General features: G+C 47.2%; 1 protein-coding gene across 3 annotated transcripts in view; it reads right to left on the reverse strand.

Annotated features, from left to right (window-relative positions):
- Positions 1-21,231, reverse strand: part of NXN (nucleoredoxin) — a 148,927-nt gene that overhangs the window by 11,978 nt on the left and 115,718 nt on the right. For all 3 annotated transcript variants that reach the window (XM_059669233.1, XM_059669232.1, XM_059669230.1), the window contains exons 2-5: positions 14,019-14,136; positions 11,747-11,880; positions 11,166-11,266; positions 9,404-9,510 (exon numbers count right to left, since the gene is read on the reverse strand). In XM_059669233.1, the coding sequence (XP_059525216.1) occupies positions 9,404-9,510; positions 11,166-11,266; positions 11,747-11,880; positions 14,019-14,136 (460 nt within the window). The remainder of the gene's footprint in view (positions 1-9,403; positions 9,511-11,165; positions 11,267-11,746; positions 11,881-14,018; positions 14,137-21,231) is intronic.

Here is a 21,231-nt window from a genome sequence, read left to right on the forward strand (position 1 = left end):
TCACCTTGGGCGGTGGTGGGGAATGTACCTGGCATGGCTCTGTGAAAGCGCCCTCATCAAAGGCCTCAGGAGGAGACAGGACGTGCAGTGAGAGCCCAGGACAGTCAGAGAGGGAGGGGAAGGGCTCCCACAGACAGCCCTGTAGGAGGTGCTGAAGACCCTCAGCTGACTCCTGCGTGTGTGTGTGTGTACGTGTGTGTGTATGTGTGTGTGTATGTGTGTGTGTGTGTGTGTGTGTGTGATTTTTAAAAATATATATTTTTATTGATTTCGGAGAGGAAGGCAGAGGGAGAGATAGAAACATCAATGATAAGAGAGAATCATTGTTCAGCTGCCTCCTGCATGCCCCATACTGGGGATGGAGCCCAAAACCCGGGCATGTGCCCTGACCGGGAATCGAACCCTGACCTCCTGGTTCATAGGTCATGCTCAGCCACTGAGCCACGCCGGCTGGTCAGTGTGTAGGATTTTTTAATATAATAATAAATACATGTTTGGTCTTCATCCCGTTTCTGGCACAGAGCTCCCCAAACCCTTATAATTTCCTGCGTGATAAGGGGTGATGGGGGCATCTTTTGCTCTAATATTTGGTCTTAGTTCCAAATCCTAAGACCCCTGGAATCTGGGAGTGGTCAGTGTCCTTTTGTATGTTAATGAGATGACTGGGGGCGGGCCCCTAAATAGCTTCAGAATGGAAGCTGGTCACCAGAAAGGCATGATTAGAAGCCTAGAACATTCAGCTCCACTCCCCCCTTCAAATTCCCCCACCCTCCCAGCACCCACAGGTTCACCCTGTCGAAGAGGGAGAAGGGCTAGAGGGTGAACTCATGACCAAGGGCCAGTGAGTCAGCCAATCATGCCTATATAATGAACCCTCCATACAGCCCGCAGTGACGGGTGCAGAGAGCGTCCAGGCTGGCGTGGCTCCATGGAGGCTGGCTGGGAGGGTGGCGTGCTTGGAGAGGGCACAGAAGCTCCACCCCCTTCCCAGGAGCCTTGCCCAGGGCATCTCTTACATTGGCTGTTCCTGAGTGGTATCCTTTATAATAAACCAGTAATAACAGTAAGTAAAATGTTTTCCAGAAGCCTGTGAGCTGTTCTAGCCAATTACTGACGCAGAGGAGGGGCCACAGGAACGCTGGTTTACAGACCGTCAGTCAAAAGGACTGGGACTTGCAACTGGCATCTGAAGGGGGGGGGGGGGGGGGTGGTGGCCCTGTGGGATCTGACCCGAACTCCAGGGACCTGGTGTCTGAACTGCATTGAATTGAACTGTATGTGTGTGACACGGGTGTCAAAGAACCGGTTGGCGTGTGGAAAAACCCCTACACATTGGGGAAGAGAAAGGGGCTGCAGGGGAAGGAGGCGGGGACTGCAATCACCTCTTCCCTCTCCTCTGCCTCATGAATTCCCTGCTCCCCTGCCCCCTTGAAGCAGAGACTTCAGTTTTACTTGTGAGTGAAAACAGCTTGGACTATACATACATACCTGTAAACACACCAGTGGAATGACTTCGGAAGTTGTAACCATGGTCATACAAAGCTCAGGAAATTCAGAGTTCAGTAAAGAACAATTTTTAGTTTTGTGATGCTATGAAGAGTATGAAAGAATACACAGCTCCTTCAAGTTCAAAGGTATTTAGAGCTAGGCTGGAGGCATTTAAATATCCTCAGAGGTAAAGAAAAGCAAAATTCAATTGCGGGATCATGCAGCCTAGGGCAGAGTTGCTGATTTCTAAGACTAGAGAGAAGAATTCAGGAAGGGTCCCAAACCAGGGACTCGAACTACAAGGGCTCTGAAGGTGAAGACCGTCCTATTTGGAGGGCAAAGAGCAGCACTGTGACGAGGGCCATCCACATACGCAGCCTCAATGAGCGGCGAAGAGACTTCCAAGATGCTATCACTGGAAGGATACAATTCTCTCCTTTATAAGTGAGCATCTTTCAAACATAGGAAGATCTAGAATTAAGTTTAGAAACATGAATTTATTAATGTTTTTTTGTGTGTCAAGACAACCACATGCCCTGGCCAGTGTGGCTCAGTTGGTTGAGCATTGTCCTGTGCACCGAAAGGTCACTGGTTCGATTCCCAGTCAGGACACATGCTCAGGTTGTGAGTTTAATCCAGGGTGAATGTGGAAGGCAACAGAGTGGCTGTTTCTCTCTTTCTCCCTCCCTCTCCTTCTCCCTCTTCCTTTCCCTCTCTCTTAAAAAATAAATAAATAAAAGCCGGTTATTTTTTTAAAAAAAGAAAGAAAGAAAGAAAGAAAGACAGACATATTTGGTATTTAACTTCTGCATTTGTTTTCATTTAAGCAAAGTGGCCCAATAGAATAATAGGTTGGTCCTGTGATTACAATATTAAAATGTGTTACTGATTCTGGGTTATGATTCTAAGTTAAAACCATAGTAACAGTACTGCTCCATTTAGGAGAACTTAAGAATTGCCATATTTGTTAAGTTTAATTTACTAGAGTTAAAAGACTTAAGAATTTGGGGACACTTTATCTTTCAGGTAAGTATTTTTTAAGATTTAAATTTATAAATCAATTTAAAATGTTTAAAGGAGTTTAGCTAAGTTTGCAAGTGGGTCCCATTAACCCTACCCTGTACTCCCAATTCCTTTACTTTGCTCTGTTTTTAACTATAACACTGGCAACTCAACACACTGTACACTTTTTTCTTTTCTTTTTAAAATATTTTTATTGATTTCAGAGAGGAAGGGAGAGGGAGAGAGAGATAGAAACATCAATGATGAAATAGAATCACTGATAGGCTGCCTCCTGCACACCCCCTACTGGAGATTGAGCTCACAACCCAAGCATGTGCCCTGACAGGGAATAATAACTGTTTGTGGGAATATAAATTGGTGCAGCCACTCTGGAGAACAGTATGGAGGTTCCTCAAAAAAATTAAAGTAGAACTACCATATGACCCAGCATATGGATAAATACTGCTATTTATCTGAAGAAAACAAAACACTAACTCAAAAAAGATATGCACTCCTATGTTCAATACAGCATTATTTATGTGTCTGCAACAAGCAGAATCCGAAGTAACCGCTTGAGCTAAAGCTGACCCACAGCATTATTTATGATAGCCAAGATATGAAAACAACCTACGTGTCCGACAATGGAGTAATAAATAAATAAAAAGATGTAGTGTGTACACACACACACACACACACACACACACACACACACACTGGAATACCACTCAGCCATAAAAAAGAAGGAAGGGTTGCCATTTGCAACCATATGGATGGATCTTGAGAGTCTTATGCTAAGTCAGAGAGACAAAGACAAATATTATATGATTTCGCTTAGATGTGGGATGTAAAAAACAAAGTAAACAATCAAACAACAAAACTCATAAAGAGAACAGACTGGTGGTTATCAGTAGGGAAGGGGGTTGGGGTGGGCAAAATGGGTAGAGGGGTCAGTTGTGTGGTGACAGAAGGTAACGACTTATTGTGGTGATTGCTTTGTACGGTATACAAATATCGAATTATGTTGTATGCCTGAAACTAATATTATGTTATATACCAATTTTACCTCAACTGAAAGAAGAAAGAAAAAAGAAATAGCCCTGGCTGGGTAGCTCAGTTGGTTAGAGCATCGTCCCTATCCACCAAGGTTGTCGGTTTGCTTCCCAGTCAGGGCACATACAAGAATCAACCAATAAATACATAGATAAGTGGAACAACGAATCAATGTTTCTCTCTCATTCTCCCTTCCTCTCTCTTTCTCAAGGCAATTTTTAAAAATTTACCAAAAAAGAAAAAAAGAAAAGAAAAGAAAGAAGTATCCATGAACTGGCCTCTGGAATTTCTCTTCCAGTCTAGCTTAAATGTCACTACTGCACTGATCTCTCCTTAATCAAAAATTTTAGCCCTAACTGGTTTGGCTCAGTGGATAGAGTGTCGGCCTGCGGACTGAAGGGTCCTGGGTTCGATTCCAGTCAAGGGCATGTACCTTGGTTGCGGGCACATCCCTAGTAGGGGGTGTGCAGGAGGCAGCTGATCAATGTTTCTCTCTCATCGATGTTTCTAACTCTCTATCCCTCTCCCTTCCTCTCTGTAAAAAATCAATACAATATATTAAAAAATTTTTTTTCAAAAGGCCCGGCCGGTGTGGCTCAGTGGTTGAGCATCAACCCAGGAACTAAGAGGTCACCGGTTCGATTCCTGCTCAGGGCATATGCCCGGGTTGTGGGCTCGATCCCCAGTAGGGGGCATGCAGGAGGCAGCCAATCGATGATTCTCTCTCATGATTGATGTTTCTATCTCTCTCTTCCTATCCCTTCCTCTCTGAAATCAATAAAAATATATTTTAAAATTTTTTCAAAAGGCTCTAAAAGTCCAAAGGGTCAAATCCATGGATCTCGGCATAGCGTTCAAAGCTCTATACAATATGGCATCATCAGTCTATTGCCCATTCTCCTTCTAGTACACCATGGGCAACCTGCTCTGGCCATTGCCCTGAAATGTCCCAAACCTCTTATCTAAACCACATACATTCTGTAAGACCCTGCTCCATAGCCACCTCCTCCAGGAAGCCTTCCTGGTTCAACAGTTCCAAGCAAGTCTCCTCTGAACTCGGATTCCTCCATCCTGTGGCCCTTCATTAAATGCCACCTAGATAAGGATGTTGTGTTGCTCTTCCAATACTCATATTTCACTGCGCTTTAGTGCATCTCTGGTTTGACAAGGCCAGAGGCAGGCAGATCAAGGTCAGTAGGCCATGTCTGACAGGCTGCTTGTAGGAATGAGTCCCAGAGATCAGTGATCAAGGAGCCATCGGCACAAAACACTGTGCCAAAAACTATAGCCCCGAGGGCAAGGAAGCAGGAGGTGAGCTGGGAAAGCAGACAGGTCCCAGCTGAAGAGAGGCTAGAACAGATGGCAGAGGAGTGTGGGCCACGGAGCCAGCAGCCGAGGAGCGGTGGGGCGGGCCAGGTGCAGGGCTGGGCGGCAGTGCAGGCTCCCTGGCCGGGACGGGGCTCCTCATGAATCTCACATTCTCTCCCTGTGGCGTGGCTGGCCGGCCGCCACTGCCTGGGCACAGAGCCTCTCCAGATCAGCCTTCTGATCCTAAAGGAGGGCTCCTTGAAGTCAGGGACCACTAATGCACTTCTCATCCCCACACTGCCGGGGCCTTAAGAGACTGTGCGGAATGGATGCGTCTCTGAAAAGTCTCCATTCTCTTCCTCCTCGGTTGTGGTCACCCGCTTTCCGGCTGTCTCAGCCACACCTAACAGCCGAGGCTCCTCCATCTGTAATATCTGCATGTTGACTGCTGGAGCATCCGAAAGGAGAGTTCCCTTCTCTGCTTTCTGAAGGCAGACAGAAAAATAGTCTATTTCATTTTTTAATCTACTTAAATATCTGTGTGTCCTGCCAACAGCCCACAGAAGGGCACTCTCCAGCCTTAGTGGTGTGTCCAAACTCGTGTTGGATTCTTTTTATTATTATTATTGATTTCAGAGAAGAAGGGAGAGGGGGAGAGAGAGAGAGAGAGAAACAACAATGATGAGAGAGAATCATTGATCAGCTGTCTCCTCCACGCCTCCTATTGGGGATCGAGCCTGCAACCCGGGCATGTGCCTTTGACTGGAATCGAACCCAGGACCTTTCCAGTCTGCAGGCTGACGCTCTATCCATTGAGCCAAACCGGCTAGGGCTCGTGTTGGATTCTTGAAGAGCTCATGATCTCTCTTATGCGATTGCTCTTCTGTGCCCATGCACCCCCCCCACACACACACACCCCCAAGGGTCCTCAGCAGCATCTCACAGAGCAAAGGGAAGACAGACCGCCAGCCGCAAACAGGCTGTGCATTACATATAGACCATCCTTAGGTACCGTCTTCACTTCCGGTGACCCCACAGCCTTGGCACTGACCACCAGGAATGCCTGCGTCATGCTGGACCCCAGGCCTAGGAAAAGACAACTGAACTCCCTGTGGTGGAGAGAGAGATCCTGCCCCCTGATCGCTCATGACTGGAAATGTGGGGAGGCCTCCTAGCCGAGCAGAGTGGCTCAGTGAGGCCCAGTGCCCAGCTCCACTCTCTGGGGCAGTGCCACAAATGCACTTCCCATCCCCACACTGCCAGGGCCTTAAGAGACTGTGGAATGGATGCGTCTCTGAAAAGTCTCCATTCTCTTCCAAGCTGCCGTACAAAAGGGCACTTATTTGATCAACACTTTTTACATCATTGTATTCTCTGCTCTTCGGTAATTTCCCAATGTAAGGCTCATCTTGTCCACCCAAGGGCAGCACTGGGTCACTCTCTGGTTTCTTATTTTTACGGAGCTCAGTCCCAGTGGCTAGCTTGCGCTTGAGAAATAGGATCCTATGCGTTTAAATCTACTCCATCTTTTTTTCCAAAAGGGATTTGAGGCGTCTTAAAAATTGCATGATATAATCTAATAAACACAGATGAAAATATACCCCTGAAGGTATATTTTCACAAGAAAGGAAGAGGAAACGAAGCTAGGGTCAAGGACACGCACAGAAACGGTCAGTTTTGCAAAATCACTGAAGTGGTGACAAATATAGCTCTGGGTTTTCTAGGGGCTGAAGCAAAGAAAGAATCATGGTCCGTAATGAAATTCCAAGTATGCAAATATGAGAGAAATAACCAAAAAACCAGAAATCCACCAACTGCTCAAGAGAAGCTCAGTCTTTGCTGGGTGCTCTGGGATAATTTCCTGGGCATAAATTCCTACAAGTGGGATTTTTAAATGAAAGGCCTTATAGATTTTTTAAAGGCCTCTGATGTGTACTGCCAATTGCTCTCTTGAAAGGTTGTTCTATTTACATTCTCAGCAGTCTGCTCTCTTCCCTACACTGGGGATTTTTTTTTTTTTGGTGGTGGTGGTGGTGGTGGAAAGTCTTTGCAAATGTGATATATACAAATTCAGTGTTTTCATCCGTAATTCATGAAAGTAAATTATGCTGAATATTTTTGATATCCATTCTGACACTATACATAGGACAAATTGCCTACCTTATATCTTTATTGTCTAAATTGTCTTTCTTTTAATCCTCACCCAAGGATATTTTTTCCATTGATTTTTGTGTTTTTTATTTTTTTTTAGAGAGTGGAAGGGAGAGAGAGAGAGAGAGAGAGAGAGAGAGAGAGAGAGAGAGAGAGGCATCAATGTGGGAGAGAGACATCAATTGGTTACCTCCTACATGTTCCCAACTGGGGGTGGGGTTCGAACCTACAACCAAGGTCTGTGCTCTTGACGGAAATAGAACCCTTGACCCTTTCGCCTGCAGGCTTATGCTCTAACCACTGAGCAACTGGCCAGGGCTATATTGTCTTTTCTCTCTCTTTTGGACTGGTATCTGGAAAGAGCTCTTTTTCTATGAAGGACATTGACTATTTGCCAGCATGTTATTAATATTGTTGGTTGGCTTTGTTTAAGCTTTTTTAAAAAAATATGTTTTTATTGATTTCAGAGAGGAAGGGAGAGGGAGAGAGAGACAGAAACATCAATGATGAGAGAGAATCATTGATTGGCTGCCTCCCGCATGCCCCCACTGGGGATCGAGCCTGTGGGATGTGCTGTTGGCGAGAATCGAACCTGGGACCCTTTGGTCTGTAGGCCGACGCTCTATCCACTGAGCCAAACCAGCCAGGGCTGTTTAAGGTTTTTGACACCCAACAGTTTATCTTTTTTAGGTTGTAAAATCTAATTTTCCCTTTTTTTCCTGAGCTGGTCAGCTAAATACTTATTAAGTGCCGACTCAGTGCCAAACATTGAAACTTCTAAATTTTACTGATAAAAGAGGTTAAGTAACTTGCTCAAAGTCATTCAGCAAGTATTTGTTGAATGAATGAATGAATGAATGAATGAATGAATGAAGAGATGAAGTTTTACTTATCCCCAGGAAGCAGCAATTCCACCCTCTGCCGCCCACCAGAGCACACCTGAGCTTTCAGCCTCTCGGCAAGCAGAGTGCTGGGAGGAAACAAGCCTGTGACGTCTCCTTTAAGCTCCCCCAGCAGCTTGGTGCTTTCCCTTCTAGACCAGGGAACAAAGTCATGTCACTCGGCTTCTCTTTGGAAAGGGAACTGCTCTCATCTTTTTTATTAATAGGAGATATGAGCCCCCAACATTCTCAAAAAATTAATAGACGTAGCTCTGGCCGGTTGACTCAGTTGGTTGGAGCATCGTCTCATGTACCCAAAGGTTGCGAGTTTCATTCCCAATCAGGGCACGTGCCTAAGCTGCGGGCTCAATCCCTGGTGGGGGCGCATGCGGGGGGCAACTGATTGATCTTCTCTCTCACATCCATGTCTCCCTCCTTCTCTCTCTCTCCCTGTCTCTCCAAAATTAATAAATATATCCTTGGGTGAAGATTTAAAAAAATTAATAGACCTGGACTATTAATACCCTGGACAGCAGCAGCAGCAGCACCACCTGGGGCTCCCTAAAAATGTGGCCCCCAGACCCACTGAATCAGAATCTGCACGTTCCCAAGGTCCCCAGGCAGTTCTTACGCACGTTTGAAATTGAGAAGCACCGATTTAAAATAAAGTATTTTTTGAAACTTTAGCTCCAAACAAAGTCATACATGCTTACTGTAAATGGTGAAGAAAAAGATGAAAGGATCAGATGAGTTCCCCCATAAACTGTGGGATTTGGAGGAAAATCTTAATTTTTTCCCATTCCCCATGTAACACAAGGGGCACTGAGAACGCAAACATTAGCTGTACCCACCGAGGGTCGCCCAGGCTCTGGCACTGCTGATACAAAGAGAGTGAGTTTAACTCTTCACCGGCTAGTTAAGTGCTTTGCCAAGAAAACACCTGGCCGGGTGCAGGCTGGACGGAGGTATTCACATAGTAAAGAACAAATACCCAGTGTGCCTCACGAATGATCATTGCTTCTGAAAAACATGATCAATACTCCAAGTCCTAGTTCGCTACACTCTCAGGAAACCAACTGTCTCACCTAAAAGTGATACCCACGCAGCCCTCACCATTACGCTACAGGAATCATGGGAGGTGCTTTATATACATTCTCCTGTAAGTGTTCCCAGCAGGTCTTGTGGCAGCGATGTAGCACGCCCGTTTCGCAGATGAGGAAACTGAGGCTCAAAGCATCTGAGCGATGGAACCAGACTACTCTCGGGTCTGTCTGAGAGTAAAACCCAGGGGATGGGGTTTTGGCTTGTGAGGGGGAGGAGTAGCTGCCTCCCCTGTGAAAATACTTTGCTTAAAAAACAGTATAACCCACGTAATGTAAAATTCACCACACGTCATTTTGAAGACGGTAAAGCAAGTGAGCATTCAAGGAAATAAAAAGGTTCTTTCCCTCTGAAAGCAAAGCCAAAGACGCGGTGAGCCGGATGGGCAGGCCCAAGCAGCGCGGTGGCGTGGGAAGGCCTACCTTGGATTCCATACAGCCGGTTGAGGCGCGACCGCCGGGCCTCGTCGGTGTAGGGGACGGCGAGCCAGGGCATCTCGCTGAAGTACTGTTTGAAGGAGTCCTCTGACCTACAGAGACCACATGGAAACAAGGCTCTATCACCCCCGAGTGCACCTCCGCTGGGTCCTCCCCCCCTTCCACCACGCCGTGCCCAGGGCTCTGCAGATGCAGAGGCTCTGATCGTGTTCAGACACAGAGGGGTCATTCCGTCCACTCTGTGCGCCGGGAAGCAAATGCCTCCGTGGGGCTGGTGGGTACAAACCACAACGCCGGGCCACCTCAACGGCCTGCTCCCCGCCTCCCCCTAGTTTAACTCATGCCCAACTTTTCCTTCCTTTTTCAAAGTATAGTTTTATTGATTTCAGAGAGGAAGGGAGAGGGAGAGAGAGATCGAAACATCAGTGATGAGAGAGAATCACTGATTGGCTGCCCCCTGGGTGCCCCACACAGGGGACCGAGCCTGCAACCTGGGCATGTGCCCTGACCGGGAATCGAACCGTGACCTCCTGGTTCATAGGTGGATGCTCAACCACTGAGCCACGGCACCCAGCCCAACTTTTCATGTTCAACACAGATGGGTCTTAACATTTTTTTATAAGAAGCCCAGATGTTCAGACACTGCATTTCCTGTGACATTTCTATTTTGTATAGTAAGAGTGGTGTGTACAGGACCACACTTTTAAACAATCATAGACACTATGATTCCACATGTAAGAAATTCCAGGAATGACCAATCTAATCAAGCAACAGCCAAGAAAGCAGGTTAGGGGTGCCTTGAAATGGGGACTTGGGGGTGAGAACTGACCGAGGAGAGGCATGGGAAGTCTTCTGAGTGCTGGAAATCCTCTATTGTAATTGTGATGCTTACATGGTACGCACATTTGTCAGAATGCATTGAACTGTGTACTTAAAATGTCTGCATTTCATTGTATGTCAATTATACTGCAATGAAGTTGATTTTTTAAAAAGCTTTAAACACATTATTACTCCACCTGGCATGCTTCAAGCTTGTCCCCACTCACAGACACTGAGATGGAAGCCAGGGAGCTGGGGGAGGGACCACAGCATGAAACAGCACGGATGTCAAGGCTACTTCAGCGTACAACATGCTCTCCATGTGCTGGCTCTCAGAGAGCCTTCTGTGAACCGGCACTCAAAGGCAGAAGCACCTGGCGGCTCGGTCTGAATTGGGGCAGAGTTCTGTGATGTAGGACGGTCACTGATGAATAAAGCCAGGAAGGGGGCAAGAGGCAGAGGAAACTGAGGCTAAAAGGGCCCGACATAGTCCAGGAAAAAGGTCTGCCCTTCTGGTTTTTCTGACACCCCCAGACAAAGTTCATGGCTGGAGCTAAGGAAGGTGACTGCACAGCCAGCTAAGACAGGCATCACAATCCATTAGCCTCTGCTCTTTTCTTTCCATCCTCCTCCCCCACACCCCCCCCTCCATATCCTTTCACCACAATCCAAAAAGCTGAACAAATCAGGAAAATGCATCCTAATCTCAAACAACCCCAGCCTGAATTAGGACCTACCAACATATTTACAGCAAGAACAAGGCTTTCTCCGCTTCCCTTCAGACAATTCCCAGAGTACATGGGACATGCATCCGTCCCGCTGCCAATAATCCCGGCTATGCTTTCCCCAATCCCAATCTCCAAGCTCTACCCTACAGAAGTGAGAAGTGAGACAAAGGCACGTTACCGGCTCCGGCGCACCACCTTACCTGTCTGCACTAACAAAGATGATCTCGAATTTCTGGCCTGCCTCCTTGATCTTCCGGTAGGATTCCACCAGGACCCGGGTGAGGCTTCGGCAAGGGGGACACTGAAAGACAAGAACAGGATCCTGGGCATGACTTTGCACCTCCAGCGTCCCCTTTCCCAGCCACCTGCCATCACCGGGAGGCCAGCCAGCAGGGCCCACACAGAGCTGGGCTGGCAGGACCTGGTCCATAAGAGGCAGAAACAAGCATGATGGCCGCATCCAGCACAGGCTCCTCCCGCCCCTCCCAGCCGGCCAGCAGGCAGCAGTCAAACCCCGCAGAGACCACGAGAAGCCTCACTAGAATGGCCTAAGAAAGCTGACTGTTTAGACCAGTCAAAAGAAGTCATTTTCTTGCTGCTATTATCATTCATAATAATAAGCACCTATTGCACGCCAACCACAATGCACTGGGCACAGGGGAAAGGAAGGGCGCCAGGAAATTACGCCCCGGCAGTCACACCTCCGGGAGCCAATCACAGCCGGTTGTGGTGGGATCTCCCTGCTTTGTTCTGTCCGGGCTGAAGAGGAGCAAACACTCACCCAGTGTGCGGAGAAATAGACGCCCACGTGAGACCCCTCCAGGCTGCTGCTCTCCAGGGACTGCCCATTATTTCTAAGCAAGGGCCCTGCAATGACTTCCCTGAAGGGCTTAGGTCCCCAAGGGAATTCCAAACCTGAAACAGGCAACAGATGGGAGAAGGTTAAGACTTCCGTGCGGCCTCTGACCCCAGAGGCCTCGGGGCTGCAGAGCACGGCAACTGTACCATCCAACACCCGTAGGATCTGCAGCTACAACACGGGAATAAAAGCAGGACTCGTCCCTGACAGAGTCCTACCTACCCTCAAGGCAATGGTTTCCGAACTTGCGTGACCACAGGGCCCATCTCCTGGGGGTGTTTTGAAGAATACAGAAGCCCAGGCCATACCCCAAATCCCAGGATCCAGGGCTGAAGCTGTACATCCCCAAACAGCAAAACCGACTCCCTGGGGGACTGGTGGTGAGCCAGGCTGGGAAGCTGCCTCAGATATTAACCATGAGTTTCTTCTCTTCCAACCCTGGGATCTAGGGCATCTCAACTCTGACTGCAACTCAGAACCCACTGGGGAATTTTAAAATGTGATGCTCCAGGGCACCGCCCCCAGAATTTTTGAGTTGGGGCCCAGGGAACCAAGTGAGATAACAATTTAAGTCTAGGGAAAGGAAAGAGTCAAACCCACTCAACCCAGATGGTCTGCATTCTGATGACACTTAAGCCCCTGGCAGGAAGCGCAAATACTATGCTCCCAGCTCAACAGACAGTGTTTTCTCACAGGGTGGTCCCTGGACCACGGCCTCAAAACCGCGTGGGGTGAGGGGAGTCTGGGAGGGAGCAGCACAGACTGGCTGAAAACGCAGGTGGCGGAGCCCACCCTGAACAAATGGATCCAAAAATCTTGGCGGGGGGGCGGAGAATAGCGGGGGAGACCGACATTTTAACAAGCTTCAGAGTAGTGTGTGTGTGTGTGTGTGTGTGTGTGTGTGTGTGTTTAAATTTGAGAAGGTAAAAACTTGGTTCTATGATGCCCTGGTTTTTACTGAGGGCGATTCTCTGAGGCAGGTGAGATTTTAACTGGAAAACGTGTGACCAGGCTTGAATCGTCTGGTTGGATCAATAAGTGAGGGAGGAAGATCTTATGACTCCAGTGCAAAGGGGAGAGAAACCGATGTTGGACAGCACTGAGCACCCTGATAAGAGCAACCTGCCCAGTGCGTGGCCAGCCAGCCGGCCAGCCAGACCCAGGCCTGCCCAGGAAGTGGGGCGCACTCGCCACCGAGGCGGGGAGGACACGGAGCCTGCGCCTTTGCCGGGGAACGGCACTGGCAGTGCGCTAGCTGCTGCTCAACGGCTCCTCCGCCCTCAAAGCTGACTCCCTTCCGCAGCTCCATCTCCTTCGCCCATGAATTAAAGCTCCCAGGAGGGACATTCTGATCCCTTAAAACCTTAACCATGACCTGGAGAAAACCATAATTACATCAAGACAATATTCTTTAGCCAAGTAAACCCACTTACATATACAATTGACCCCTGAAAAACATGAGTGAACTGCCTGGGTCCATTATGCGCAGATTTTTTTTTTTTAACCAGCAATTTGAGAAAACTCACAGATAAACCGCATAGCCTAAGACTGATGATGTAACTTACAGTATTGACAAATACACACTGTACTGTAAATTTTATTTCTGTTCCTTATGATTTTTCCCCCTTTTCTTTATGATTTTCTTTTTATTTTTTTAAAATATATTTTAATTGATTTCAGAGAGGCAAGGAGAGGGGGAAAGAGAGAAAAACATCAGTGATGATAGAGAATCATTGATCAGCTGCCTCCTGCACACTCCCCACTGGGGATGGAGCCTACAACCTGAGCGTGTGACCTGACCAGGAATGCAACCATGACCTCCTGGTTCATAGGTCGATGCTCAACCACTGAGCCACGCCGGCCGGGCTCGTTATGATTTTCTTAATGTCATTTTATTTTCTCTAGCTTACTTCATTGTACGAATACAGTTTATACTACATATAACATAGAAAATATGTGTTAATTGATTGCTTATGTTATCAGTAAGGCTCTCGGTTAACAGTAGGCTATTAGTAGTTAAGTTTAGGGGGGAGTTAAAGTTATACATGGATTTTCCACTGCGTGGGGGTTGGCGCCCCTAACCCTCACGTGGTTGAAGGGTCAACTGTATTTCATTTGCATACTCTCCAGCAATGGAAGGAGGTCAGGGTAGAGGATCAGAGGTGGGTACAGCACGGACAGGCCAAGGACTCACCTTCTGGGTCATCACGGATCACCAGCAGCCCATTCCTGCACACAACCTTCCCGGTGGTGGCATCTAGGAATATCAGTGATGGAATGTTGGAAATTCGGTATTTGTTCCAAAGTTTAAGCTGTAAGAAGAAAAGTTAAATAAGGTGGTTAAGTTCAAGCTAGATTAATTTTAGGGTTCTTTTGAACCCCTCAGGCATGAGGGATGGGTGGCCTGGAGACACAAAAGTGCAAATAAATGAGTAACTGAAGGAGAGCAGGGCTGGCCGGGCAAATGGACAGGAGAGACTGTAGCCCCCTTGCCCCTGCAGCCTGTGACAGTGCAGGGACCCCGAGTCTGAATCCAGGCTCAAGCCATGGCAGAGGCCGACGAGAGATAGGTGACACTTATTCTAGGAGAATTCTTCTCTCCTACCTCTCCCCCAGGCCCTTTCTCTAACAAGTATAAAGATGAAGATGGATTATGCACCTTTTTAAAAAATATTTTTTTATTGATTTCAGAGAGGAAGAGAGCGGGAGAGATAGAAACATCAATGATGAGAGAGAATCATTGATTGGCTGCTTCCTGCACACCCCCTATCAAGCCCGCAACCCAGGTATGTGATCTTGACCAGAATCAAACCCCAGACCCTTCAGTCTGCAGGCCGACGCTCTATCCACTGAGACAAACCGGCTAGGGTGGATTATGCTTCTTGAACACAACCAGAACAAGTGGTTAAGGCAAAAAGGGAGGCTTTTTATTGGTGCCTCTCCACCCTCTCAGCAGGCAGGTGCTCCCCTGTTCTGAACCCCAACGGAGAAGGGACAGGAAACTGAAGACAAGTAGTTAAAATCTGCCCCTCTCACTGCTTCACCAGGTCCCTGGGCACGGAGGGTCATTATGCCTGTGTGCCACTCAGCCAGCAAACACTAGGGAAGCAATATCCTGAGCCAGCCCCAACCTTCAGCTTTTTTTTAGTTAGTTTGCTTTGTTAATCCTCACCCGAGGATATGTTTTCCCCATTGATTTTTAGAGAGTGGAAGGGAGAAAAGTAGAGTTGAGAGAGAAACATCGATGTGAGAGAGACACATTGATTGGTTGCTTCCTGCATGAGCCCTGACCGGGGCCGGGGATTGAGCCTGACACCGAGGCACATGCCCTTGACCGGAATCCAACCCATGATCCTTCAGTCCGAGGGCTGACGCTCTAACCACTGAGCAACCGGCTAAGGCTCAACCCTTAACTCTTGATGACACTGTAAACAATCCACAATGGTTGGCAGGTCTTGAGGCTGACTGTGCACACTGTCAGAAGCCAGATTCTAAGTGGGACGAGGCTGAGGAAATGTGAATGCAACATACAGGAGCCGAGTATGTGCGGGCTTTGCTCTCAGCCGTCTGGGTGAACACTGCCCAGTGAGCCACGGGGTGCTCGGGAACGTAACTGCCGAGCCCAGAAAGCAACAGAATTAAGTGAAATGTCCAGCTACCAATGAACCTCCAGGAAAGACAGAAACCAGGGGAAACAAGAATGGCCCACTGGGGATTCAGCTGTGAACTTCCCTTCCAGGACTGGGCCCAGGCAGGAGGCTGGCCACCAGGCATGGGCAGAGCAGGGCCCGAGCGTGTCTAAGGAAACGGGCATCAGAGGTCCAGCTGCATACAGGAGAGAGAAAGGCACGTGTGGCTGTGATTGTTGTTTTTAATTCAATCCCAGGCAGTGAGGGCGCTGGGTGGGGCAGGGGATCTGCCCAGGAATGTTAGGCTTCCCTGTCTGTGGAGACCTGGGTCTTGATGGGGAGGGTTGTGGGGACCCCCCCTCAGACTGGGTGGGCCACGCCTACATGTTTTTCCCCAGCCCCACATGTCCGATGGGCTCCCCAAGCCAGCCCAGGGCCGCAGAACAAGAGTGATTCTGCACACAGTTGTCAATGACAGGCATTGCATGATCTCAGGGAAGCCTGGTATGGGAGTCAGATGAACTATTCTTAAGAGGCAACAGCAAAACAAGGCCATCCGCTGCTGGGATCAACTTCACAAAATTTTTATTTTAAAGAGGGGGGAAAAGATTAAGATGATTGGATTTTTCTGGCTTAAAAAGTAATTATGGGCGGGAGTAATTATTGGAAAAAATGGGAGACATAGTTCATGATGCATGAAAGTTGAGATAAACATCATCCATGACTCATCACTTATGAAAGCTTAGACAATTTTATATTTCCACCAGTGGCAAATGACAGTACCCATTTCCTAGCACTCTCACCAACATTAGTTTTTCCCATTGAATAGGGAAAAAATGATACCTCATGTTTGTTACTTATTTTTTACTTATTGATAATTATCTATCTGTCTATCTATCTATCTATCTATCTATCTATCTATCTATCTTTCTATCTATATATCACTGTTGTAAACAGATTGCCCCCCCCCACCCCCGCAGAATGTTTTATAACTGGTAAGTGCTGAACTTTATTCAACAGTTATTAACTGAGCACCTACTATGTGCCAATTCTGTTCTAAGCACAAGGGATACAAGAAAGAACAAGGCATAGGAAGCCACTGCCCTTGCAGAGCTTCCACTTGAGTGGGAAAGACAAGAATATGAATAGAAAAATAATTTCAGACACTGGTAATTGATAGAAGTTAAACAAAGCAGGGTAAAAAGAAAGCAGACTGGGGCTAGTGGTACATATCTTAGAGTTATCTGGGGAGTCATCTTTGAAGAAATGACAGTTGAGCACAAACCTAATAATGAGCAAGCCGTGTGCACATCAAGGAAAGCCAGCTGCGCCCAGGGAAGCTGTGTGGAGGCAAGGAGGCTGACTAGGGCAGGCTGGAGTGGACAGAGCCAAACAGTCAGGGAGGGCAGGTCAGAAGGTCAATCGTGGACCAGGACTTTAAGGCCCTTTAGATGGGTAAAAATAATAGAATTTTATTCTAAGTACTAGAGGCCCGGTGCACAAAATTCATGAACTTGGGAGGGGGCGGGTCCCTTAGCCCGGCCTGCACCCTCTCCCAGTTTGGGAGCCCTCAGGGGATGTCCAGCTGCTGGCTTAGGCCTGCAGGGGGCCAGCCGTGAGCCCGGCAGCTGCCGGAGCGGGCCCTCCACCAGTGGGAGTGCACTAACCACTAGGGGGAAGCTCCTGCATTGAGGTTCTGCCCCCTGGTGGTCAGTGCATGTCATAGTGACTGGTCGTGCTGCCGCTGGGCTGAAACCGGCTCTCCGACATCCCCCAAGGGGTCCTGGATTGCGAGAGGGCGCAGGCCAGGCCAAGGAACCCCACCGGTGCATGATCGGGGCCAGGGAGGGATGGGGGGAGGTTGGCCATTCGGGGAGGGACCTCAGGAGGGCTCCAGGGTGTGTCTGGCCCTTCTCACTCAGTCCTAATCGGCCAGACCCCAGCAGTAAGCTCACCTACCAGTCAGAGCATCTGCCCCCTGGTGGTCAGTGCATGTCATAGCGATTGGTCAACCAGTCGACTGTCTGTCCCCTGCTGGTCAGTACACATCATAGCAAGTGGTTGAGTGGCCTTAGCATATCATTAGCATATTACACTTTGATTGACTGAATGGCCAACCGGACACTTAGCATATTAGGCTTTTATTATACAGGATAATAGGTTAGCAGGGGAGTGGTATGACCTGATTTGATTTACATTTTAAAAGGTCACTTTGGCTTTTGTGAAGGAACACACTGCAGAGGAAGACAGTGGAAGGCAAGATACCAACTGGTGAGGCTCCTGAAAACAGCTCAGGCTAGAGTTGAGAGCAGTGGCGAGGGCTTGGGTTGTAGCAGCAGAGACAGTGAGGACATGATATATTTTGAAGACAGTCAATAGAGTAGATTGACAAATTGAATGTCAAGGGATGACGGAAAGAAAAAGATCAAGGATGTACTGTGGTTTGGGGGACTGAGCAAAAGTGTGTCAAGGTCTGATGAACGTAGATGAGGAACAATGGAGGAGGATGAAGTTTGAGAGGGAAAAATCAAGACTGGGCAGGTCAAGTTTGAGCTGCCTATTACATGTGCAAGTGGAGATTTCAAGTAGCCATTTGGATTTCAAGTAGCCAATCTGGACTTGGTGGGGGGAGGAGGACATGAAATATAAATCGAGGATCATCAGTCCCTAGCTGCTGTTAGGGTTCATAAGCCTGGATGAGGTCATCCAAGGAGAGGCCATGGCCACAGAAGAAAAGAGATCCCAGGGCAGAGTCAGGGATCACCAATGCAGGAGACTGAGAAGGAGTGACCAGTGTCATAGGATGAAAACGAGGAGACTCTGGTATCCCAAAAGGCAGCTGAAGAAAGTGTTTTGGAGTAGGCTACTGTGCCACATCCTGCTGAGATGTTGAATAAAATGAGAACTGACCAGTGAATGGGCAACTAAGGTCGCATATGACCTTAATAGGGTCAGGGAGGAGTCAGTGAAGTGGTGAAACTGAAAGACAGACTAGAGTGAAGATGGGGCATAGGGTGCAGCTCTGCCTGGCACACACGCCTGAAGTGGGCCTTGGACCCAAACAAATTCGAGTCCTCTTGCCAACATGTGAAATATCTGGAGAATAATTTTAAAAAGAAAGGTTATAAAAAGAGAAAGAGAAAATGGCAGATAAGGGACTGAGTTGGACTATAGACAATTCTCTTTAAGAGTTTGGCTATAAAGGGAGCAGAGAAATGGGATTGTAGCTGGAGAAACACATGATGAGATCAGAGGGAGAATATTTGTAAGATGAGGTCAGAGGGAGGATATTTTAAAGGTGGGAGATATTATAACATATGCTGTTGGGGAGAATCCAGAAGAGTAAAAAATCGATGAAAAGAAAATATGCAAGAAAAAGTCCCTGAATAGGCAAAAGAATAGGATCTAGGTCACAAATGAAAAGATGGAGTTGCAAAAATAGCTAATTTAAAGATATATGTACTCTTACTTCAAAATAGGTTTGCAGTCTGAAAAGAAAGGCACACTATTGGCTAAAATAAGAGACAACTTTTTTCAACAGTTACACCATTTCTTTCCTTTTCTTAGCGAGCTATATTGGCTGGAGCTGCGAACAATATTAAACAGCAAGCATCCTGACCACATCTGGATACAGGTCTGTAATATTTTACCTTCAAATGTAATATTAACCACTGGTTTGAGACAGTCTTTAACATGTTAAACAAAACAGTCTTAAATATTATTCAGCCTTAAAAAGGAAGGAACGTTTGCAATATGCCACCACATGGATGCCCCTTGAGGACATTATGCTCAGGGACAGAAACCAGTCACAAAGAGATAGGTACTGCGGGATTCTACTTACGTGAGGTACTCAGAGCAGGCTAAAGATAGAAATTATAACAGTGGCTGCCAGGGCTGGGGTAATGGGAGAATGAAGAATTACTGTTTAATAGGTCTAGAGTTTCAGTTTTACAAGATGAAAAGAATTACAGGGATAGATGGTTACACAACCATGTGAATGTACTTAATACCACTGAACTATACACTTAAAGAAGGTTTATTTTAGATGGGCTCAGCTGTGGTGGCTCAGTGGTTGAGCATCGACCTGTGAACCAGGAGGTCATGGTTCAATTTCTGGTCAGGGCACGTGCCTGGGTTTCAGGCTCGATCCCCAATGTGGGGCGTGCAGGAGACAGCCAATCAATGATTCTCTCTCATCATTGATGTTTCTCTCTCTCCCTCTCCCTTCTTCTCTCTGAAATCAATAAAAAATATTATTGAGTTTTGCTCTGTTAAGGTTACAGCATTGGCCTGAGGACTAATGGGTCCCAGGTTCAGTCAAGGGCACGTACCTTGGTTGCAGGATGGATTCCCGCCCGGGTCGAGACACCGTGTGGGAGCCAACCAATCAATATCTCTCTCTCACTTCAATGTTCCTCTCTCTATCTTCCCCCCGTTTCCACTCTAAAAATCAATGGAAAAAATATCCCCGGATGAGGATGACCAACAACAAAAAATGGTTAAGATGGCAAATTTTATCACACACACAAAAAGCTTTCCATAGCTTTTTGTCCGAAAGTTTTATCAGGAATAGATGGTTACTTTTTGGTTATTCTTTTGACCGGCTATGGTGTATTTCATTAGTAGTCACTCCAAGGTCAAACCATCCTTGCCTTCATAAAAGAACTCTTCCCTGGTCACATGAATTAAGGGGTCACTTCCCTGGCGCTTGGGGCTCCTACAACCAAGTGGCATCTTGTAACAAGCCTCTTTTTGGGTAGATAGACTATTCCCTAAAGTAAATGGCAGCCGGTGAGCTTTAAATATGAAGAGGGCAGCCAAAACTGGTTTGGCTCAGTGGACAGAGCGTCGGCCTGCGGACTGAAAGGTCCCAGGTTCGATTCCGGCCAAGGGCATGTACCTGGGTTGCGGGCACATCCCCAGTGGGAGATGTGCAGGAGGCAGCTGATCGATGTTTCTCTCTCATCGATGTTTCTAACTTTTTATCTCTCTCCCTTCCTCTCTGTGAAAAATCAATAAAATATATTTAAATAAATAAATAAATAAATATGAAGAGGGCAGATACAACATGGTTAAATAGAGCAGTCTGAATGTAGGCACCCATATTATGCTTGAAATGGAAGCATATGATTGGCTCTTGGCCAATTTTTTTTTAAATGGTGGGTTTTAGTACCTGGACAACCTAGTCCCTAAATGCTTGGCCGCTCAGCATGAGTCATAAAGGAGGCCCTGAAGGCCAGCCTGCTTGGGATAGCCTGAGGGCATTAGGCTAGACCCATGGTCGGCTCACGAGCCACATGCGGCTCTTTGGCCCCTTGAGTGTGGCTCTTCCTAAGCCTTAGGAGTACCCTAATTAAGTTAATAACAATGTACCTACCTATATAGTTTAAGTTTAAAAAATTGGGCTCTCAAAAGAAATTTCAATCGTTGTACTGTTGATATTTGGCTCTGTTGACTAATGAGTTTGCTGACCACTGGGCTAGACCCTTATAAGATTTCTCCCCTAACAGATAGAGAATTCATTTTTTTTCTGGGTCCCTCGTGTAGGCAGAAGGACAGTAACATGTCCCCCAAGTCTCCCAGTATCCCCCTCAGAGAGGGAAGGAACTGTACCACCCATGACCCCTATCTTCCCTCCCACTGGGAAGGACAAGGTCTTGGCTTATGTTTTACCCATGGTTGTTGAATCTTTTGTTTCCCAGTAAAGGTCCATTGGTTTAGCGAAAAGAAGAAAAAAAATTAGGCTTCTAGAATTACACCTGACACTGAAAAGTTGAT

This window comes from Myotis daubentonii, chromosome 16 (assembly GCF_963259705.1).
Source record: "Myotis daubentonii chromosome 16, mMyoDau2.1, whole genome shotgun sequence".
Lineage (NCBI taxonomy): Eukaryota > Metazoa > Chordata > Mammalia > Chiroptera > Vespertilionidae > Myotis > Myotis daubentonii.